The sequence below is a fragment of the Scardinius erythrophthalmus genome, assembly GCF_964197995.2.
Source record: "Scardinius erythrophthalmus genome assembly, chromosome: 18".
Classification (NCBI taxonomy): Eukaryota; Metazoa; Chordata; class Actinopteri; order Cypriniformes; family Leuciscidae; genus Scardinius; species Scardinius erythrophthalmus.
This window is the reverse complement of record NC_138238.1, coordinates 39089851-39109658: the sequence shown is the minus strand read 5'-3', so window position 1 is coordinate 39109658 and position 19808 is coordinate 39089851. Positions and strand designations below refer to the sequence as shown.

The 19808-nt window shown below is 37.5% G+C and overlaps 2 protein-coding genes across 10 annotated transcripts in view; both read right to left on the bottom strand.

The window, feature by feature from the left end:
* LOC308706474 (uncharacterized protein) overlaps positions 1 to 19240 on the bottom strand; it is a 101665-nt gene extending 82425 nt beyond the window's left edge. For 2 of the 9 annotated variants that reach the window (XM_081392142.1, XM_081392143.1), the window contains exons 1-12: positions 14154 to 14516; positions 11096 to 11170; positions 6937 to 7176; positions 6547 to 6807; positions 5932 to 6171; positions 5566 to 5826; positions 5207 to 5446; positions 4591 to 5112; positions 3222 to 3601; positions 2425 to 2553; positions 1235 to 1432; positions 891 to 1031 (exon numbers count right to left, since the gene is read on the bottom strand). In XM_081392142.1, coding sequence (XP_081248268.1) covers positions 891 to 1031; positions 1235 to 1432; positions 2425 to 2553; positions 3222 to 3601; positions 4591 to 5112; positions 5207 to 5446; positions 5566 to 5826; positions 5932 to 6171; positions 6547 to 6807; positions 6937 to 7176; positions 11096 to 11162 — 2679 coding nt within the window. In that variant the 5' untranslated portion in view covers positions 11163 to 11170; positions 14154 to 14516. Of the gene's footprint in view, positions 1 to 890; positions 1032 to 1234; positions 1433 to 2424; positions 2554 to 3221; positions 3602 to 4590; positions 5113 to 5206; positions 5447 to 5565; positions 5827 to 5931; positions 6172 to 6546; positions 6808 to 6936; positions 7177 to 11095; positions 11171 to 14153; positions 14517 to 19122 lie in introns of those variants that run through there. The other 7 variants (XM_081392141.1, XM_081392146.1, XM_081392147.1 and 4 more) reach the window with 7 other exon arrangements.
* LOC308706476 (uncharacterized protein) overlaps positions 19123 to 19808 on the bottom strand; it is a 3860-nt gene continuing 3174 nt past the window's right edge. Inside the window, exon 3 of the mRNA XM_081392151.1 lies at positions 19123 to 19808. This exon is cut by the window's right edge and continues 506 nt beyond it. The gene's annotated coding sequence lies outside the window, so the exon portion shown is untranslated.

The following is a 19808-nucleotide window of genomic DNA, read 5'->3' as shown; positions in this document are numbered from 1 at the left end:
AAGGATTTATTTTCAATGCTTTGGAGATAGGGATGCACCGATATGAACATTTTGGCCGATCCCGATAACCGATAATTCTTTATATTTGAAAGCCGATAACCGATATATTGGCCGATAAATCTAAATAAAAAAAATGTATATAATTTTTGAGAAACTGATTACAAAAAAGTCTCACCATTAAAACCCATGTCCAAAACACATAATTATAATCCATTTTACTTTCTGTTTTTCACAATACACAAAAGGAGAAAATTTGAAGATTTTTCCATGCAGTTACAATGAGCCTTTATGTTACATAAAGAAAGAAAAAGCACCAGAAAAGTCATTCATTACACTTAGGGATGCACCGATATGAACATTTTGGCCGATCCCGATAACCGATAATTAATTATATTTGAAAGCCGATAACCGATATATTGGCCGATAAATCTAAATCCAAATATTTATATAATTTTTGAGAGCCTGATTACAAAAACAAAAGTCTCATCATGTCCCAATCACACAATTATTATGATGTTTTCATTATAATGTTAAGTAGCCGATATGACAGACTTGCGCTGCACATGTTGCACTGAACTTTATTTTCATTTCTGAAGTGATTCAATCATATTTCAAGCAATTCAAACCCATCATGTTGAACAGTGGCATCTGAAGTGTCTCAGCTGAAGGAGATAATACATTATTTATTGGCTTTAATATATCAGCCACATTTTCTAAATGGGACGATTACGATAAAATTAAAAACGAACATATATCGGCCGACACCGTCATGGTGGCCGATATATCGTGCATCCCTATTTGTAGACTGAACCCTCACCACCGAATCAGACATTTCCGAGAGAGGGGTGGACAGACTCAAAAAATATGGCAACAACAACAGGGAATCTTACCGAAATGGGCAACCCAAGACTCTGGATTCTGATGCCGAGTTCGTAAGGCGACTCGCAGCTATAATGGTCTGCAAGGTGCTTCAGGAAATCAGCAAGGTCAATTCTAGGTGTCGTGCTTCTTCTCCGGAATATTCTGAGACTCTAAAGCAAGCAGAAAACCATAGCGTTACGTCAATGCAGATGTATATGAATAGTTTATTTTTCTCTGTATTGTGTCTTCCCTATTATATTGGTTCTGTTGTGTGTGTTAAACAAGTGCAGTGCTGTTATAAATAAAGCTATTCAATCAAAGAGTATGTTGTTGAATACTGGTCAAGAACACAGCCAATGCCAAGCTGACTCACCTTAAGAATGTCCACAGTTGTAATCTGATGCACGTCATCATCTTTAGTATTTGCATCTATTTTGAACATTCGGTGGATGAGAGGGATCTTGCAGAGAGGGCCCAGATGGAGTTCTTCAAAGTGTTTCTTGTTCTTCAGGTTGGCCAGACCCTGTCCCAGTTCGTAAAGTGTGCACACGCAAGACACCGCCTCCACTGACTGACGGGGAAAGAAACACATCACGTAAACTCAAGGGGTCTCATTTATAACCCTCGCTAAAAGTGTACATGCGTCCATGTCAGACGTATAAAAGCGAGCGTACGCCAGAACCTGCGCAAAATCCCCTTTATAAACCCAGTCAGAGGAAGATTGTGAACATGCGTCTCCTCCCCGAAATAACCATATATGAGCTTACAACGCCTCGTTTACTGTGCATATCCTCATCTACATATCATTTGCATATTCATATTCATGCACGTGATTCCATGTTTAACGGTACAAGACATAATGAAAATATGAGATGCGGATGTGCGTCACATTACATCGCAAAAAAATCATTTAGTAGCCGATCCTCGCCTTGTTTTCAAATAAATAAATCAAAATAGTATAAAATACATTTCAGAGAAAGTTTTTCTCAATCTTTTCCACTGGACAAATAGTATTTTTAATATATGCTTTATACTTTTAATGGAAACAGATTGTGCCTCAGGAAAAGTGTTCGAACGCAGCGCATCCACTACTAAAATTTCTATTTATTAGAATATATATAGAATATAATCTTAACTCCATTAATGAGAATGGCATATTTAATCTAAATGTGTATCTCAGATGTAAAACAGAGTTTAAATCATTCTTGTATGTATTTAAACTGTTATTGTGAACATGCACTGTATTTATGATTAGGACTCATAATGAATATTAAAGTGGTTTTCCTTCATCAGCCGTCAGTCCCTCAGATCAACATCGGTGTCTCCAGAATATTCACACGCATGATCAGAGTTACTCACAGATGTACTTACACACTCTCCCATCAAGTGTGTGTTTATAAATCACAACTCATGTGTGTGAAGTGTGAACTTATGTGAACTTATGTGAACTTATGCGTACACTCTTTCAGGGCCTGTTTTGTGCGACCCAACAGTAATAAATGAGGCCACCCGAGACAAGTCTCATCACAAACCTACACTGGGACTTTTGTGTAGACCTCATACCTCAATGTACAGATTGATCTCCTTGATGGTGCGCTGAAGGTCCTGCACTGCAGGAAGATGCCGACGAGCGTCCACATTCAAATCTTTCAAAGTAGACACTTGTAGAAGTGAGCAAACTCTGCTTATTACCTTTGACAATAGAAAAATAAATACATTTAGTCATGGTATTGACATTGGGATGAGCACAAATAGGTCTGGATAGTGCTGGTCGGCATACCGGTTCATACCGGATACCGGTGTTTATTTTTGTTATGATATGATTTTTTGTGTATGTCACTTTAACAACGTTGGGAATGTGGCGCGACACTGTTTTGAGACTCGAGTGGTGATGCACAGATGTATGAAGATGGACAGGTTAAACTATAATTAATACCTGTCAAATTATATGACAGTGTTTCCCATACATTGGTTCACAATATCAACACTGCCCAGCACAAATACATTTTCCAAAAGGCTTTGACATGGTTGAATAAACATGAGCACTGCATGTTTCAAAGTCAAAAGCGGCGCGGGTGTTTTTATAAAAGTTTCGATGTTATTTTCATTTAATCTTTCTTTATCTTTCCTGATAAAGCAGTGTTTATGAGCGCCTCCTGCTGGACCTCTTTGTAAACCGCATCATTTTATGGGGCCTTACAATCCTGTATTAATACTAGTGTGGGATTTTTCTACAATATTCACTCATAAATACACCGTCATGTGCCGTGAAACTGGTATAATTTTTAAAAATACCGTGATATAAATCTTTGGTCATACCGCCCAGCACTAAGGTCTGGATAATTTCCCAAGACACAAACCCTCTCGATGGTCACATGCTCTCCTTCGGCTGCAAGGGCTCTCATGACGTCCTCCGCCAAACTGTTCACTTCGCTTGAGCTCATGGCCTTTCTCCGTCTCCTAACACTGTTTTCATCTTCCAGCAAGGCTTCTGCTGCCCTCATGTTTGCACCATGAACCTCCCTCATCTGGCTGTAGAAGGACTCATAGAAGACAAGCCCCCTTCCCTCCTTCGGTTTCTTCTCCTCAGCATTGGGCATCTTGGAACCAAGAACTGGGAAGTCACTAGTGGACAGATTACCAGAGGCGGTTAAACTTGCCTTGGGCCGGACCACTTGTTCATCCTCCACAGGTCTGGACTGAACCTTCTTTGGTTCCTCATCAATCTTCTGTTGAGGTCCTACAAGAATAAAGCCAACAATGTGTTTTTAAAGACTTAAAGGTATAGTTCACCCAAAAATGAAAATGACCCCATGGTTTACTCATCCTAGGTATATATGGCAATCTTCTTTCAGACGAATACAATCGAAGTTGTATTAAAAAAAATTCCTGGCTCTTCTAAGCTTTACAATAGGAGTGAATGGGCACCATTTTTTTTAAGTCCATTCAAGTGCATCTATCCATCATTAAAGTGCATCTGTCCATCATTAAAGTGCATCTGTCCATCATTAAAGTGCATCTATCCATGATAAAAGTGCATCTGTCCATCATTAAAGTGCATCTGTCCATCATAAAAGTGCATCTGTCCATCATTAAAGTGCATCTGTCCATCATTAAAGTGCATCTATCCATCATTAAAGTGCATCTGTCCATGATTAAAGTGCATCTGTCCATCATTAAAGTGCATCTATCCATCATAAAAGTGCATCTGTCCATCATTAAAGTGCATCTGTCCATCATTAAAGTGCATCTATCCATCATTAAAGTGCATCTGTCCATCATTAAAGTGCATCTATCCATGATAAAAGTGCATCTGTCCATCATTAAAGTGCATCTGTCCATCATTAAAGTGCATCTGTCCATCATTAAAGTGCATCTATCCATCATAAAAGTGCATCTGTCCATCATTAAAGTGCAGCTGTCCATCATTAAAGTGCAGCTGTCCATCATTAAAGTGCATCTGTCCATCATAATGGACATGAATCTGTGCATTACTTGAATGGACTTCAAAAAAATGGTGCCCATTCACTGCCATTATAAAGCTTGGAAGAGCCAGGACATTTGTGAATATAACTCTGATTGTATTCGTCTGAATGAAGAATGTCATATACACCGAGGATGGCTTCAGGGTGAGTAAATCATGGGCTAATTTTCATTTTAGGGTGAATTATCTCTTTAAGAACAAGGAACTGTTTATGTACTTGTCTATATAACTGTATATACTCTTACTGTCAAGGAACTTTGCTCCTGCTTGTTTATTATCTACAACTGGACAAACGGAGTAGGTTTTTAACGGCAGTGCAGACCCAAATAAGAGGGAGTAGCCATTCTCCAGTTCACTAATGGAGTTGCTTGCAGCTGGATACTTTCTTATAACCTCTTTAACTCTATTTATCAGATCCTCTTGCTTCATTTCACTACCTCTTTGAGCAAAGTCAGCTCCCAAATAACTTGCTTTCGGGGATGGATTCGCAGGTGTTGGGTCATTGTTCACTGTTGGCGGGATTGCAGGTGTTGGGACTTTTCTGTGATTCTTATGGAAGATTCTCTCGTTCTCCACCAAAAGCTCATCGCTCAGAGAATCAATGAAGGAGGCAATTGAGCTAAAACCAAGGTCTGACACTTTGAGGTTACGCTGATACTCCTGACTGTAGAATATAGACAACAACCTAAGAGGAATGCCTTTAGGATTTCCCTTAACCAGCTCCACAACGTCTTTATAAACCCCAAAGCGCACGGGTGCTGAGAAAACTATTAAAAAAACACATATGAGAACCACATGAGGGTAAATGACATAACCTTCATTTTATTGTATTTATTTGAGCCATAAAAGGTGACAAATTACCTGTTGGTGTTGAAGCTTCAGCCATGGCACTCCTGTAGAAGATTTGCCCATTTTCCACGTACAGCTCTTGGCTTAGAGAGTCAATGAAAGCTGCAGTTGAGGAGAACCCCAGTTGTTTCATGCTCAAGGGTCTCCCATACACCCTTTTATAAAACTTTATTAGATTTGAAAGAGGAATGCGTCCCTGGTAGCTTTTTACCAACTGCACGACATCTTTGCATGTCTTTTTAAAGTCTTCACCTGTAAAATATATGACAGCACTTTCAGGATAATAAGATGGCTTCCCTGACAGTACTTATTATCCTTTACAAAAATAGAAGTAATAGATCTAGAAGTTTCATAAAATGTGAAATCAGTACCTGTAAGAACTATGTTTTTCCTGTGAATGATCACACCATCTTCTACCGTAAGATCCTTGCTAAGAGAGGCCACAAACGTTTCCATCGACGGGAAACCAAGTTCAGCAGGCAAAAGGACTTGTTTATACTTATGAGCAAAGATCTCTGCTAATTCATCAAGAGGAATTCCTTGAGGGTGTTTTTTCACTGTCTTGATGACTTTCTTACAAATGTCCTTCTTAGGAACGCCTTTTGGGGGTTCCTTATCCAGCTCCACAACGTCTTTATAAATTCCATCAATATAAAAATGAGAACCACATGAGAGTGAATGATATATAACCCTTAATTTTATTGCATTTATTTGAGCAATACAAGTTAACAAATTACCTGTAGGTGTTGAAGCTTCAGCCATGGCACGCCTGTAGAAGATTTGCCCATTTTCCACGTACAGCTCTTGGCTTAGAGAGTCAATGAAAGCTGCAATTGAGGAGAACCCTAGTTGTGTCTTTCTTATAAATCTCCCATATGCCCTTTTATAAAACACTGTTATTTTTGAAAGAGGAATGCCTTCCTGGTTGCTTTTTACCAACTCCACGACATTTTTGCATGTCTTTTCAAAGTCTTCACCTGTAAAATATGACAGCACTTTCAGGATAATGTAAGATATATGAAGATGGCTTCCCTGGCAGTACTTTACATTATAACAGGCGATTCAGCCACTGAAAATCCTACTCAGTTTAATCTGATAGTAAATACACACAGCTCCAGAAAGGGTACAAACATATTAACAATAGTGTTGATGTTTCCCTGTGTAACAAAAACAAGATTCAACATCCATTTAAGCGCCTGGATGATTTGTATTCATGTTTTCGCTATATAGGAAAAGTCCACTACTTCAGTTTTTTATAGGTTTAATCTGTGCTTGAGAAATTATCCTTTACAAAACAGCAACAAAAATGGAATTAATAGATCTAGAAGTTTCATATAATGTGAAATCAGTACCTGTAAGCAATATGTTTTTCTTGTCAAAGATCACACCATCTTCCAGTATAAGATCCGTGCTAAGAGAGGCCAGAAACATTTCCATCGACGGGAAACCAAGTTCAGCAGGCAAAATGACTTGTTTATACTTATGAGCAAAGATCTCTGCTAATTCATCAAGAGAGATTCCTTGAGGGTGTTTTTTCACTATCGTGATTATTTTCCTAAAATTGTTCTTCTTAGGAACGCCTTTTGGGGGTTCCTTATCCAGCTCCACAACGTCTTTAGAAATACCATCAATATAAAAAAAGAGAAAAAGCATACAAAACATATATGAGAACCACATGAGAGTAAATGACATAACCCTTAATTTTATTGCATTTATTTGAGCAATACAAGTTGACAAATTACCTGTAGGTGTTGAAGCTTCAGCCATGGCACGCCTGTAGAAGATTTGCCCATTTTCCACGTACAGCTCTTGGCTTAGAGAGTCAATGAAAGCTGGAATTGAGGAGAACCCCAATTCTTTCTTTCTCATAGCTCTCCCATACGCCCTAGTATAAAACTCTGTTATTTTTGAAAGAGGAATGCCTTCCTGGTAGCTTTTTACCAACTCCACGACCTCTTTGCATCTCTTTTCAAAGTCTTCACCTGTAAAATATATGACAGAACTTTCAGGATAATGTAAGATATTTGAAGATGGCTTCCCTGACAGTACTTTACATTATAACAGGCAATAGGGTATATGTCGAACGTCGCATGACGAAACCGGAAACCTGGTCTCATCGCATCCGCTTGTCATAGAAAGTGTTAACAGCCGTATGAACTGATGCCGATATCTATGGAATTTTAAGGTAATCAGCTAACCTACCTATCTCACTTTGTTATTAGCTTTTTATTCTATTTAAATATCTAAACGTTAGTGTGAAGATTTTTTTTTTTTTTTACTTTTAAATATCGATCTTCACATGCGAGGGACATTGGTTATGATCATCTTTGCTCGCTCCTTTTAAGTTATCTGGAGTAAAACAGTAAAAAAATGCATGAAGCACATACAAAAGACCTGAACCGGAAGCGATGCGTTCTGTTTTCCGGTTTCGTAATGCGGCGTTCGACATATACCCTATTTGGCCACTGAAAATCCTACTCTGGTTTAACCCCCTGGGGTCGGCGGTCGCTCCGGCGTGACCAGCTCGCTTTTTTTCTTATCAGTGCGAAAGAGACTCAAAATACTCTGTTGATTTTGATCGTACATATAAGTGTTATACATTATTCAAAACTGTTAAATGTCTTATTTTATTTGTGTACACTCATAATTAAAAACAAAATCTTGTGTTTTTCATAAAATAAAGAAAATAAACATGATGCGTGTTCTGCCGTCACTCTCAATGTGAAGTTAATTCTGAAACGCGACAGAAAATGATCTGTAACTCAGCGAATGCTTTTCACACTGGCATGAGACATAAGTCTTTACAAAGCTTGAAGTGTCTATTTTTAAATTATGTAAATTATATCAAAAACAAATATTCTCTGTTTAAGTAATCCGTATGAAAGCAATGACATGTACAGTTTCTCCAGCCCGTGCTCATTAGCTCTAATGTGACCACACCCACGCACGCACAAGCGATTGACATGCAAATAGTCCACGTGAAGGAACGCAGACCAATAAACGCTTTCATTACCTCAAAAAAAAGAAGAAAAATCAGAGACTTCAGTAACGTACTCCTCTGCTTTTCATCGAGTTTGGAAGACTGTGTGTTGTGCTGTGCTGTGCTGTTTACCTTGGATTTACCTCAGAAGAATTAGAAGAACGCGATTTGAAGATGAGAAAGATTTTTAAGGTAAGACATTTCCACCCATAATAGTAAGCATGTTATTGTTGTATAAACTTAACATTGTAGCAACTAGTTAAACTGGTGCCAGACTAAAATGTACGTTATGAAATGAGATTGGAGTAAAAACATGAAGCTCAATGTTGTACATGTATAAATGTATCTATATATAGACAGAAACATGTTGAAATGTGAACTATAGACTGGTAGGCAACCTTTCAATGCTAAATTGATATACATGTACAACAAAAGGATGTTTTTATGTTCGATAATAAAACACAGCATGATAAAAGTAGGCTAGTATGAGTGTTTACTCTAATATGGTGATTATTATAATGTTTAGACCAGTTTTTACTGTTCAATACTGTGTTTGTGGATATCTGCTCAAACGTAGATATGTATAATGTGGTAACAATAATGTTTCCTAGTTTTAGCAGCTCGATCGATTCAGTAAATGTTCTCTGCACGCGCTGTGAGTTTGAGTCACTCGCGCTGTGCGTTTGAAAAGCAAAACGCGCCAAACATTAGGCTTCATGTTTTTACTTCAATCTCATTTCATAACGACATAACGAATGGAAACATTTGAAGTAACATATGATCCATATAATCCATATATTTTTCTCTAGCGTAGTGTAACTGAAGTGTTCCTTTTTAACGATTTATAGGCTGCCTGCTATAGGCTATTGTTATTATTATTTTATGCAGCCCTACACGTATATGCCTACAAGACACAACAAACCTGGTGTTTATATATATATATAGTAAATTTTAAATTGCAATTTTAACCAGAAAAATCTAAAATGTATTCCCAAAGTCGTGCAGCCCTATAGTTTCTCTTGATATCAGCATGTTCACAGTTGTTTGTTGTTGTTTTTACAGGGACCAGATGCCCCACTGATGAGTCCTGCTGACTTCAACATTCACATGAGTCTCTATACATGAACATGGTAAAATGAAAAATCAAACACCATGGAAATGACAGGTATGTACTATGTTTCAGGAATGGCACAAAGGTGTGTGACTGGTTAAGTCTCTTTCTTTAGATCAGTGTGTTCAATGATGTGCTTTTTTGTCCGTTGTTGTGTATCTTTGGATTATGGTGTGTCTCTCCTCATTCGTTGTGCAAGGTTCCTCATAATGATAGGGCCTGATACACCTGATAGGGCCATTATGGGAGGGTCTTTGTCTTTCTCAGGTTTGAAACACATCAATATCAGAGCCCGTCTACGGAGAGCCTGCCCACTCCCTATTAAGCCCTGTTGTACCGAATTTTGGTTGTAGTACCACCAGAGTTCCACTGGGGGGCGATCGCCATGAGTGCAAAATGAATGGGAGTCTATGGGGATAGACGGCTAAATGTGTCTCTTTCACCCGATTGCCATTGATAAATCTCAAATCTGATTGTAGATTTTGCAAGTTCAACATGGGTTTTAGGTCGAAAGTTGAATGAACGAGTACTTATGTCCTTTTGATATCTTACAGGTTGAGTTGTTGTTGCCCATAACACGCTAGCATTCTGCTAATGAACGCTGATTGGTCAGTGAAGGACTGATTACGACCAGAGATACCGCTTGATGGCATCGTGTCATCCGCAGCGGGACCAGAAACAAACAAAACAAAAACTCTTCTAGCAAGTGTGTTTACCTGTGTCAGCTGTGTTGTCGATGCCTCGAGTGAAAAGAAAGTGCAGAGCGCGAACGCACCAGAGTGACTGAAGGACTGCCGTGAAGCAGTATCTCGGGTCGTACATGTATATGACGTCATTGACACTTTAAAAGACTTTTTAAAGCAAATAAGTGACTCAAAAAAATCTAACACCCAGCAATGTGTAATTTATTTGCATCTCCTTTTGAATACAACATTCAAATTACTAGACAAAAAATTATATCCTGAGAAAAGTGGATTTTTATTGGTATAGCGCCATAGACCTCCATTCATTCTGCACTCGTCCTGTGAGCGCCCTCATATGGAATCAGAGAGGAACTGCAACCAGTTCAGAAGCCGGAAGTGTACTGAGAGTGAAACTTCTCGCCATATTAGACATTCTCTGTCAATATTCATGATGTGTTCACACCTCCTTGCATAAAGCTTTCTAACACAAAACATGTCTAACAAATTTTAAATCAATAGCCTATATTGTTTTATCTGAATGAGTATGCAGGATGATTTTCACATAGTTTTGAAGCAAATATTATAGGCTATGTGATACAATTTTCAAAAGTCTTATGAAGAAATAATCAGTATGGGTTTCATGACCTTATTTCAGTAACAATATTTTTAGTTTTTTTTTTTTCAAAAACCACGCAAAAACATCATTATCTCAAAACTACAAACTTTTACACACATGCTGCTATATTATTTTAGCAGAGTTTGTGCTGAATATAGTGTAATCAGACTTTAGACATGAAAATGTCAAAAGTAACAGAAATAAGCACAAATGTCAGAGCATGTCAGAACACCTCCAGGGCCAGAAAACACCTCAGACCCCAGAGGGTTAATCTGGTAGTAAATACCGGAAAAGGGCTCCGGAAAGGGTAACAACATATTAAAAATAGTGTTGATGTTTCCCTGTGTAACGAAAACAAGAATCAACATCCATCCATTTCGCTATACAGGAAAAATCCACTACTTTATTTTTTTTTATAGGTTTAATCTGTGCTTGAGGAATTATCCTTTACAAAACAGCTACAAAATGGAATTAATGGATCTAGAAGTTGCATATAATGTGAAATCAGTACCTGTAAGAACTTTGTTATTCTTGTGAAAGACTTTCGCAAAAATTTCTTTCTTAGGACCATCGTCCATATTTGTATCTGTAACAAAACAAGTACAAACATTATCAAGAGTAAAAGTTTTTTTTTTTTTTTTTTGCCTCAAAAGGTAAATAATCATTGACAGCAAACTTTTCCTTAGGTGATAAAAATCAATTCTTAAAGTCCCCCTGTGGTGAAAATCCAGCTTTTAATGTTGTTTATGTGTCTATGTGGTGTTTTTAATCTGCTTTAAGACAAGCCATGTGTAAATTCATAAGTCGACAGCATTGCTGAGTATTTCCTCCTTAAAACTGCAGTGAACCAAAGACAGTCTCAAAAACACGCTTTGAAATCGCTGGTGTTTCTGACGTCACAAACTACCTTGTAACCAATCAGATCAACGTGTGATCGTCAACCAGTGGATCTCTGAGCTGAGTGAGGGAGTGGAGACGGGGCTCATTTGCATATTCATAGAACCCCGCGTATACTAAATGAGGCAAGGGTGTCGAGTTACATTCAAGATATTTTTGTCAGGGTTCTGTCACCTCTGTTTGGTTTGTATCTGGTTTGGTGACAGAGCTCTGACATTCCCGGTTTGTCATGTGTTTGTGTTTAGTCTGGTTTGTTGTGAGCACATGGCTTGTCTTGTATTCCTTGTGCCAGGTGATCTCTTGTCAATTGTCTGGGCCCTCCCATATTTTTACCTGATTTAGGGGTGTGCGATATCACGGTTTTTGATTGTGGACGATTAAAATGTCTCCACGATCTGCTTTTGAAGAAATATCGTATCGTGCATTCTATCAGTTGCAGTTCTGGCGCCACCGTCTCAACACACTGTACAACGCGACGTACATTCACATCAAATGTTAATGCAGAGGAATGGGACACTGCAGTTGACAAAAGTTCATTATTTGCATGTGATTTAAAGCCTTGCTTGTTAAACATTCACGTGCTGATGCGCTGTTCTAACGTGCGCTTTTCTGAGCGCATACACCCGAAGCACACATGCACTAAAAGCCTGTCTAACAGCGCCTGGTTACCGGACTAAGTTATCTTTCGCATCTTATTGCACTAATACTGTCAAATACACACAGTAGGTTTACATAAAGTTGGTTATGTCTAAAGTGAAAGCAAACAGAGAAAGTTGAGAGAAAATCTGCTTGTCAAATGCGTGTATATTAGATGTGTTGCATGCAGGTCTTAAAGCGACAGTAGCCTAATAGTAAACGCGCTGCCACTTGTCCTTAAAGAGATAGTTCACCCAAAAATAAAAATGAATTATTCTGTCATTATTTACTCACTCTAATGTTGTTCCAAACCTGCATTCATTTCTTTCTTGTGCTGAACACAAAAGAAGATATTTTGAAGAATGTGGGTAACCAAACAGTTGCTGGTCCCCATTGACTTCCATAGTAGAAAAAATATATAGCCTAACTTTAAATTAGTAGCTTTAATAAGAATCAATGTATAATTTATACAGTGAAGTCTATGTTGTTTTATTTTCATATTTGTTCATTGAATTATTTTTTTCAATGCTACTGTTAAAAACACCTACGGCTGAAAAAATAAAGCACTGTTTATTTCATTTGTATATTAAGTTGTGTATGTGTAATGTGTATCTTTGTTCATTTTTAATAACAAAGAAAATAATGACAACATTTTTTATCTTCGCCACTTTGGCCTAAATGTCTGCCATTCTTTTTTTTTCTTTTTTTTTTTTTTCAAGGAAAAAAGTTTAAATATGTCAATTTGCTGATCAAAGGTGAGTTTTAAACGCCCATTATATAATTTTTCGCCACTAGACGTCGATTATTCAAAACAAAGGCGTAGTTTGATGAAGCCTTGATTTCGCGGAATCATGGTAGTTGTTGTCTTCACCTCTACAGCCGGTGGAGAATCCCACGGGACTCGGGCAGAAATCATGTTCATGAATGACTGGTAATGTATTCAATATTTATTACCATTACAAAAGCCATTGGAGCGGAACGAGCTGCTGGAGCGATTGCTAATGAGAGACGAGCGTGACACACAGCCCGAGAGCAGTGGAGCTTTTATTATGCTTTTTTTATGTGCTGTTTTATCATATTAGATACATTTGAGTGTGTTGAAAGTTGTTATAATGCTACTCTGTGCGTTCGCTTGGCGGCTGTATTTTCAAAAATATACCAGTTTCACGGCACATGACGGTGTTTTTTATTTTTTTGAAAGCATGACTGGGTTTAACCACATTTTCTACTGATTGAGAGAGGAAACACTGCAGTGGATTGACTTAGAATGCCCTATTTTACTGTCATGAGTGAATATTGTAAAATAATCCCACACTAGTGTTAATACAGGATTGCAAGACCCCATAAAATGATGCTGTTTACAAAGAGGTCCAGCAGGAGGCGCTCATAAACGCTGCTTTATCAGGAAAGATAAAGAAAGATTAAATGAAAATAACATTGAAACTTTTCTAAAGACAGTCAGTTCCCTTCAAATACATTCATATATAAACACCCGTGCCGCGTTTTGACTGTGAAACATGAAGTGCTCATGTTTATTTAGCAATGTCAAAGCCTTCTGGAAAATCTGTTTGTGTTGATATTGTGAACCAATGTATGGGAAACACTAATATAATTTGACAGCTATCAATTATAGTTTAATCTGTCCATCTTCACCGTCACGCTCAGTAACACACACATCTGTGCATAAGTACACACATTAACAAAATATATAACATTGTTCTAGTGGTTTTTGAATATTTTGATCCAAAAATCTTACATAGTGTGCCTTTAAGGGATATAATTATTGACTACAGGGGGACTTTAATACACAAAGCACATGATAATTAATGCTGTATATAATATTGTATATTAGAGTCAGTTACATATATCAAATTAATCCACAATAACAATGGCCATTTCAAAAAATAATTACATATTCATTCTAACACCATCTAACCCTATTTATTCTAAAGTGAGATCAAATAAACCTGGTGATACTTTACAATAAGGTCTTATTCGCATGTGTTAGCATGATTAATAAATAGCATAGGTCTTACCCAGTGAATGTGCTGCTCTGTCCGAACAACTGAATGACTAAAGCACTGTGTTCTCCTTTATACTAGACTCTCCCATCATAAATATGCAGTGCATCATGAGAAACAAAACTGAAACAAAATGCTCGAGTCATGTTCTCATTTCCTGAAAACAAGGCAACTATCTGGTTAAAGATCCTACCTGACTGTTTGAACTCGCTTGAGAAACGCTTTAAACGACCTGACTGAACCCATAACAACACAGTGTGAGCAAGTAATGATCTTGTGAGGAATGATTAATGACGACATGAGCTTCACCCTTAGGTTTCGTTTTCCTGCTCTCGTTCTCAGCTGATCTAATGCTCTCTGTTATGAGGGAAGTCATGTGACTCTTCCAGCTGGAGCTGTGATAACATACGCTATTGCATTTCCTGAAACACGATACTGAACTGGCTTGCCAATTAAAGGGGAAGTGAGAAAAAAAAAAGCATTTCAAAAGACTACTGATGACCTGTTTATAAACCCTCGTTTGTTCAGCATGCAGGAAATACAAAATACATGGCAGTAGATTTTATAGATTGTTTTATAATGATTTATTTGTCATTTAGGAGATGTATTAATTCACAGCTATATTTGGATGACCAATAACAAAAACTGATATACTACATTGAGATATATGATTATATAAATACATATTTAGTGATAGGAAATTATGCAATACCAGAAATGACATTATTTTGATATGTTCCTTGAGGTTCACTCATAATGTTAAAGTTAGGGTTGCCAACCGTTCCGTATAATACGGAATCGTCCCGTATTTGACACATAAAAGTCTTGTTCCGTATTGAACTGATACGGAACGCACTTTGTTCCGTATTTTTGAGAATCAATTCAGTGCAAATCCATGACAGACACATCAGACTATGAACGAAGACATTTGTAGGCTATGATAAGAAAAAAAAAACGATGGTGCGGTACCTGTTTGTCTATGATCAGCGTAGCGTTTTTAACATCTTGGAACATCATCAGAGAATGCCCTTTTAATTGGTCGTTTCAGTCACTGAGAGTCACGTATCGTAGCAACGATGTCGACAAGTGACAACAGCGGGAAATGTAAAAATGACAACCTCCGAGCAGCCGGCGAAAAAGAAAAGAGCACAAAAATATACATACGGTGTTGTATTGCTTGAATTAAGTATTTGAGTGAAATATTTTATATTTTCTTTATTAGCTGTTTTATTATGTATTATTGTTTTGCACTGGAAAGAAAGTTAACTATAATGGAAGTATAATTACATAAAGATATGCACTACACTTCCTTAAAATGTTGTCTAATTAAATGAAAAATAATATTTTTTGCACTGAAAAGAACATTCTAGAAGTCTAATTCTATTGCATAAGTTCGCACAAGGCTACAGAAAACTGCTGTGTTTGTTTTTCTTCAAATGCAGTCTAAGCCGATGAGTTTTGAATGTTATATGTTGTATTTGTTTAAGTTAAAAATAAAACGTATTATAAACTAAACAAATCCATGGTTCATTGTTGGCAAAATGATCATGATAGCCTTTATATTTCACATCTATGTGCGTTATATTGATTAGGCCTACTTTGCTATTCTATAAATATATAGGCCTAATAAGTTTTATTATAATGCTATAATGTATGAAATATATTTATCTTATACCATGGGCTGTTTAAATACTCGATTCTGATTGGCTGGAAGGTGTGCAGTAAAACCGTTTAATGCACAGGTAGTTCCAGTCAGTTTGATTACAGTTCGAAATTAATCCGCTACATTGGTAACCATAGTAACACAGATACACTTGCAAGTAGAGTGAGAGACGCATATGGAAACGTTTAGGTAGGCTAAATGGATGATTTTTGAATATCGTTTAATTTGTATCAGTGTTGCCTGTCATTCATAAATAATTGTAATAAATCCATTAAAGAATCATTAAGTTAGCTATATGCTTAAGCAACGAGGGGACTGTAGCTGCTAGACTTTAAAGAAGAGATCGACGCACACAGGTAACTCGCGCACGCATCTCTCTCTCTCTCTGTTCCTTCTCCTTCAGTTCTCTGTCTCTCTCTTTTAATGAATTTAAATAAATGTGAATTCATTCAAATAAAAGCAATCTGATGGCTCTACTTTATTTAAAGCGGACGGAGTGCAAGAACTGACGAGCCTTAACTTAAGAAATAACCGTCATTTTTACACAAAATATACACTGTAAACATCAGTTACAGCTTTAACTTACTTTTAACTTGGCAAATAACCAAGGTATAAGCGGGATAATCCACGGCTAGCCATGCATTAAAGAATTTTAATGCACTTCGTAGAGGCATGCACTTCGTTCTTCGCCTCTACGTCGTGCATTAAAATCCTTTAATGCATGGCTAGCCGTGGATTATCCCTTACTAAATGTATCCCCCCCCCCCCCCCCCCCGTTCCTTATTTCCATTTCTGAAAGTTGGCAACACTAGTTAAAGTTCCCCTGTGGCGAAAATCCAGCTTTTAATGTTGTTTATGTGTCTATGTGGTGTTTTTAATGTGCTTTAAAGTCCGCGTGAACCCGAAGTTGCAAACGACTTTTCTCCAGTGTTGTGACGTATTTCCCAGTGAAAGGGAATATTGAACAGAGGGCAGGGTTTTACTCCAGCGCTCCTCCTCTCCATCTCTGCTCATTACAGACTAAAGACTAACGGGTTGAGGGGAATGGTTAAGCGTTTCCCAACCCAAGCCGTCAAACCTACATCATCAGGGAAGGTCCTCCAATGCAGAGGGGAGGGGCATTTTCAGATTTTGATTAAAGATTACGAAGCCAAAAAATGTCAAAATGATTGACTTGCATGGATGAATTGTTCACCACAAAACGATCAATTTAGGCAAACAAAGTAAATAGGGTCAATTTTGATTTCATGTGGACTTTAAGACACACCATGTGTAAGTTCATAAGTCGACAGCATTGCTGAGTATTTCCTCCTTAAAACTGCAGTGAACCAAAGACAGTCTCAAAAACACGCTTTGAAATCGCTGGTGTTTATGACGTCAAGCTGATGAATACATTGAGATTTATTATATAAATACATATTTAGTGATAGAAAATTAGACAATACTAGAATTAGATATTCAATTAAAAGGGGCCATGACATTTTTATATGTTCCTTGAGGTTGACTCAAATGTTAAAAAACGGAAAATAAAATAAAATAAAACCCAAAAAAATGGTTTTAAGTCAGTTATTTCTATCTTTTGCTGTAGTGTGTCAGTAGGAAACATCAGTTTACATTTCCAAACATTCTTTTTGCCATTAATTGTAATAATCCAGTGAGATTTGTGTCTGACAACAGCCGGTCTGATCTGATCTCGCCATCATCGAGTCCGTCTGTGATTACATGAAGAAACAGAAGAAACTGAGACAGACTAAACCCAGAAGAACTGCGGGAACGTCTCCGAGACGCTTGAAGAGATACTTGGGGTATTAACATGCCTAAGACTTTTGCACAGTACTGTATATATATATAGATATGTGTGTGTGTGTGTGTGTGTGTGTGTGTGTGTGTGTGTGTGTGTGTGTGTGTGTGTGTGTGTGTGTGTGTGTGTGTGTGTGTATGGAAACACTTTTTTTAACCTGCAATCTGAGCCTCTGTCTGAAATGATCCATTTGCGCGGCGCGTCAGTGAACGGCCACTGTTATGATGGGCTAAACTGAGCGTTAGTACAGATTCTGTAAAAAGAAATTCCAGGACTTTCAAGGACTTTTCAGGCATTACTTTTTTGGTTTTCAAGGATTACAATCAGACATTGCAATTATCAAACAAAATCTTTAGGATTTAAGGATTTTTTAAACTCAAATTACAGATATAAGGTATCAAAAATACAACTTACAACGTATTTAATAAAATATTTAATACAAAGTTTATAATGGCTATTATAGTTCAATAAATAATATTTTATATTATAATGTCGGCGTATTTCGTATTGAGAAAAGGTCTGATGGGGGTTTAACAGACGGGCTGCAGTGTTCATTTTGCGTGAAAAGATTGTATTTGTGTTTTCTTTTCTTTTTTTGATGAAAAAATTTAATTTCATACATTGTATTTAAATAAGTCAAGCATTTTTCAAGTTCCTCATTGTAAATATCTCTGTTTTCAAGGGTTTTCCAGGACTTACATTCAAACAGTCAAATTCATGTACTTTAAGCACTTTGACTGAACCCTGCAGACGTCATCGCATGGGAAACAGTTTCAGTTGCCACTCGCTATTGCACACTAGTAAGTGTTTTTAAAACATTATCATGGTTTTATTTCAGTTAGCCTAATAGCTGGTTTGATTTGCATTGAGAGATGATCTTATGGAAAGTACCCCATGCCAATCTTATGGAAAGTACCCCATGCCAATCTCTAGGTATGGTGAAGGCTATGTGATGATGTGCGGCTATTTTAATTCCAGAGGCCAAGGGAACTTTATCAGGATGCATAGTATCCTGGATCCATGAAGTAACTGGCCTTTAAAAATAAAAATCTGCCTGCCTCTATGGGAATTTAACATAGGGGTGTCCAGACTTATGCACCCTGTATTTTAAGGAAGAACATTTATTTATTTACCATACATTATTCATTCACAAAGAAAATTGGTGTCCTTAAAGGTTGGATTTTTCCTAATTTTTTTAATTAAGGCATTAAGTTCAATTTCCAAAAGATGATTTTTTATTTTCCTCTTTTTAGTCAACTTTAGCATGGGTGTCTAAACTTATGCATAGCACTGTATAACACTGATATGAGTGATCACCCAGATTTAGACCTATATTGTGTTTATATAAAGCGTTCACAGGCAAATGTGCTTTATGTTTTTCCCCGGCGTGGAAATCAGGCTCATATAAATGTCAGGAAACACGATTCCCGCTGCATGTCAATATCCACGATCACTGGATCGTTGGTAAGTTGTAAGAAACACTATATCGAGTCCAAACTTTAGATTAAACTGATACTCACTTGTTTTACTGGTGTTTTCCCAGTTTCCCCTGTTAAATCCAGTCACTCCGCAGCTCTTCTGCCACTCAGTGCGGCTGAGGGAGTGTGTTCCCGCGGGAAAGTGACGTCAATGCATAGCCTCTATTGGTCAATGTCTTGCTCTAGAGGCGGGCATATGCAAATTAATTTGCCCGTGTGACATCACAGATCACCAAATATCAAAACCAGCTGTTTTTGAAGCTTGATTAAATAAATGCTTTGTTTATAATGAGGATGTTATTGTAAGCTATTAAAACTTGTATATGTCAAAAGATCAAGGCAAATTTGATTTCTCATGTCAGGACCACAGACTGTAAAAAAAACAATGTATGTAGTGTGTGTGACGTCACCCGTAGAGTTTCTGAACTCAAAGTGGGCGGAGCCGGCCGTCGCCATCTTGGTAGCGTCACTCCCGTATAAACGACAATGTGCAGAGAGGCGGAATAGCTGAGGTGACGTGACGCTAACAGACAGCAGACAAACGGCTAGTAGTGACATCAGCAGGAATCCACCTGTCACTCAAGTGGCCATGCCCTTAATTATGCAGAACTTTAAGGCTTAATATAATTTAAACGGATGAGTTTTAAAAAAATTCACCCCCCTCACAGTCGTCATGAAGGGCAACATTAGCTATATAGACCAAAACCACTTTTTGCACCAGGCTGTAA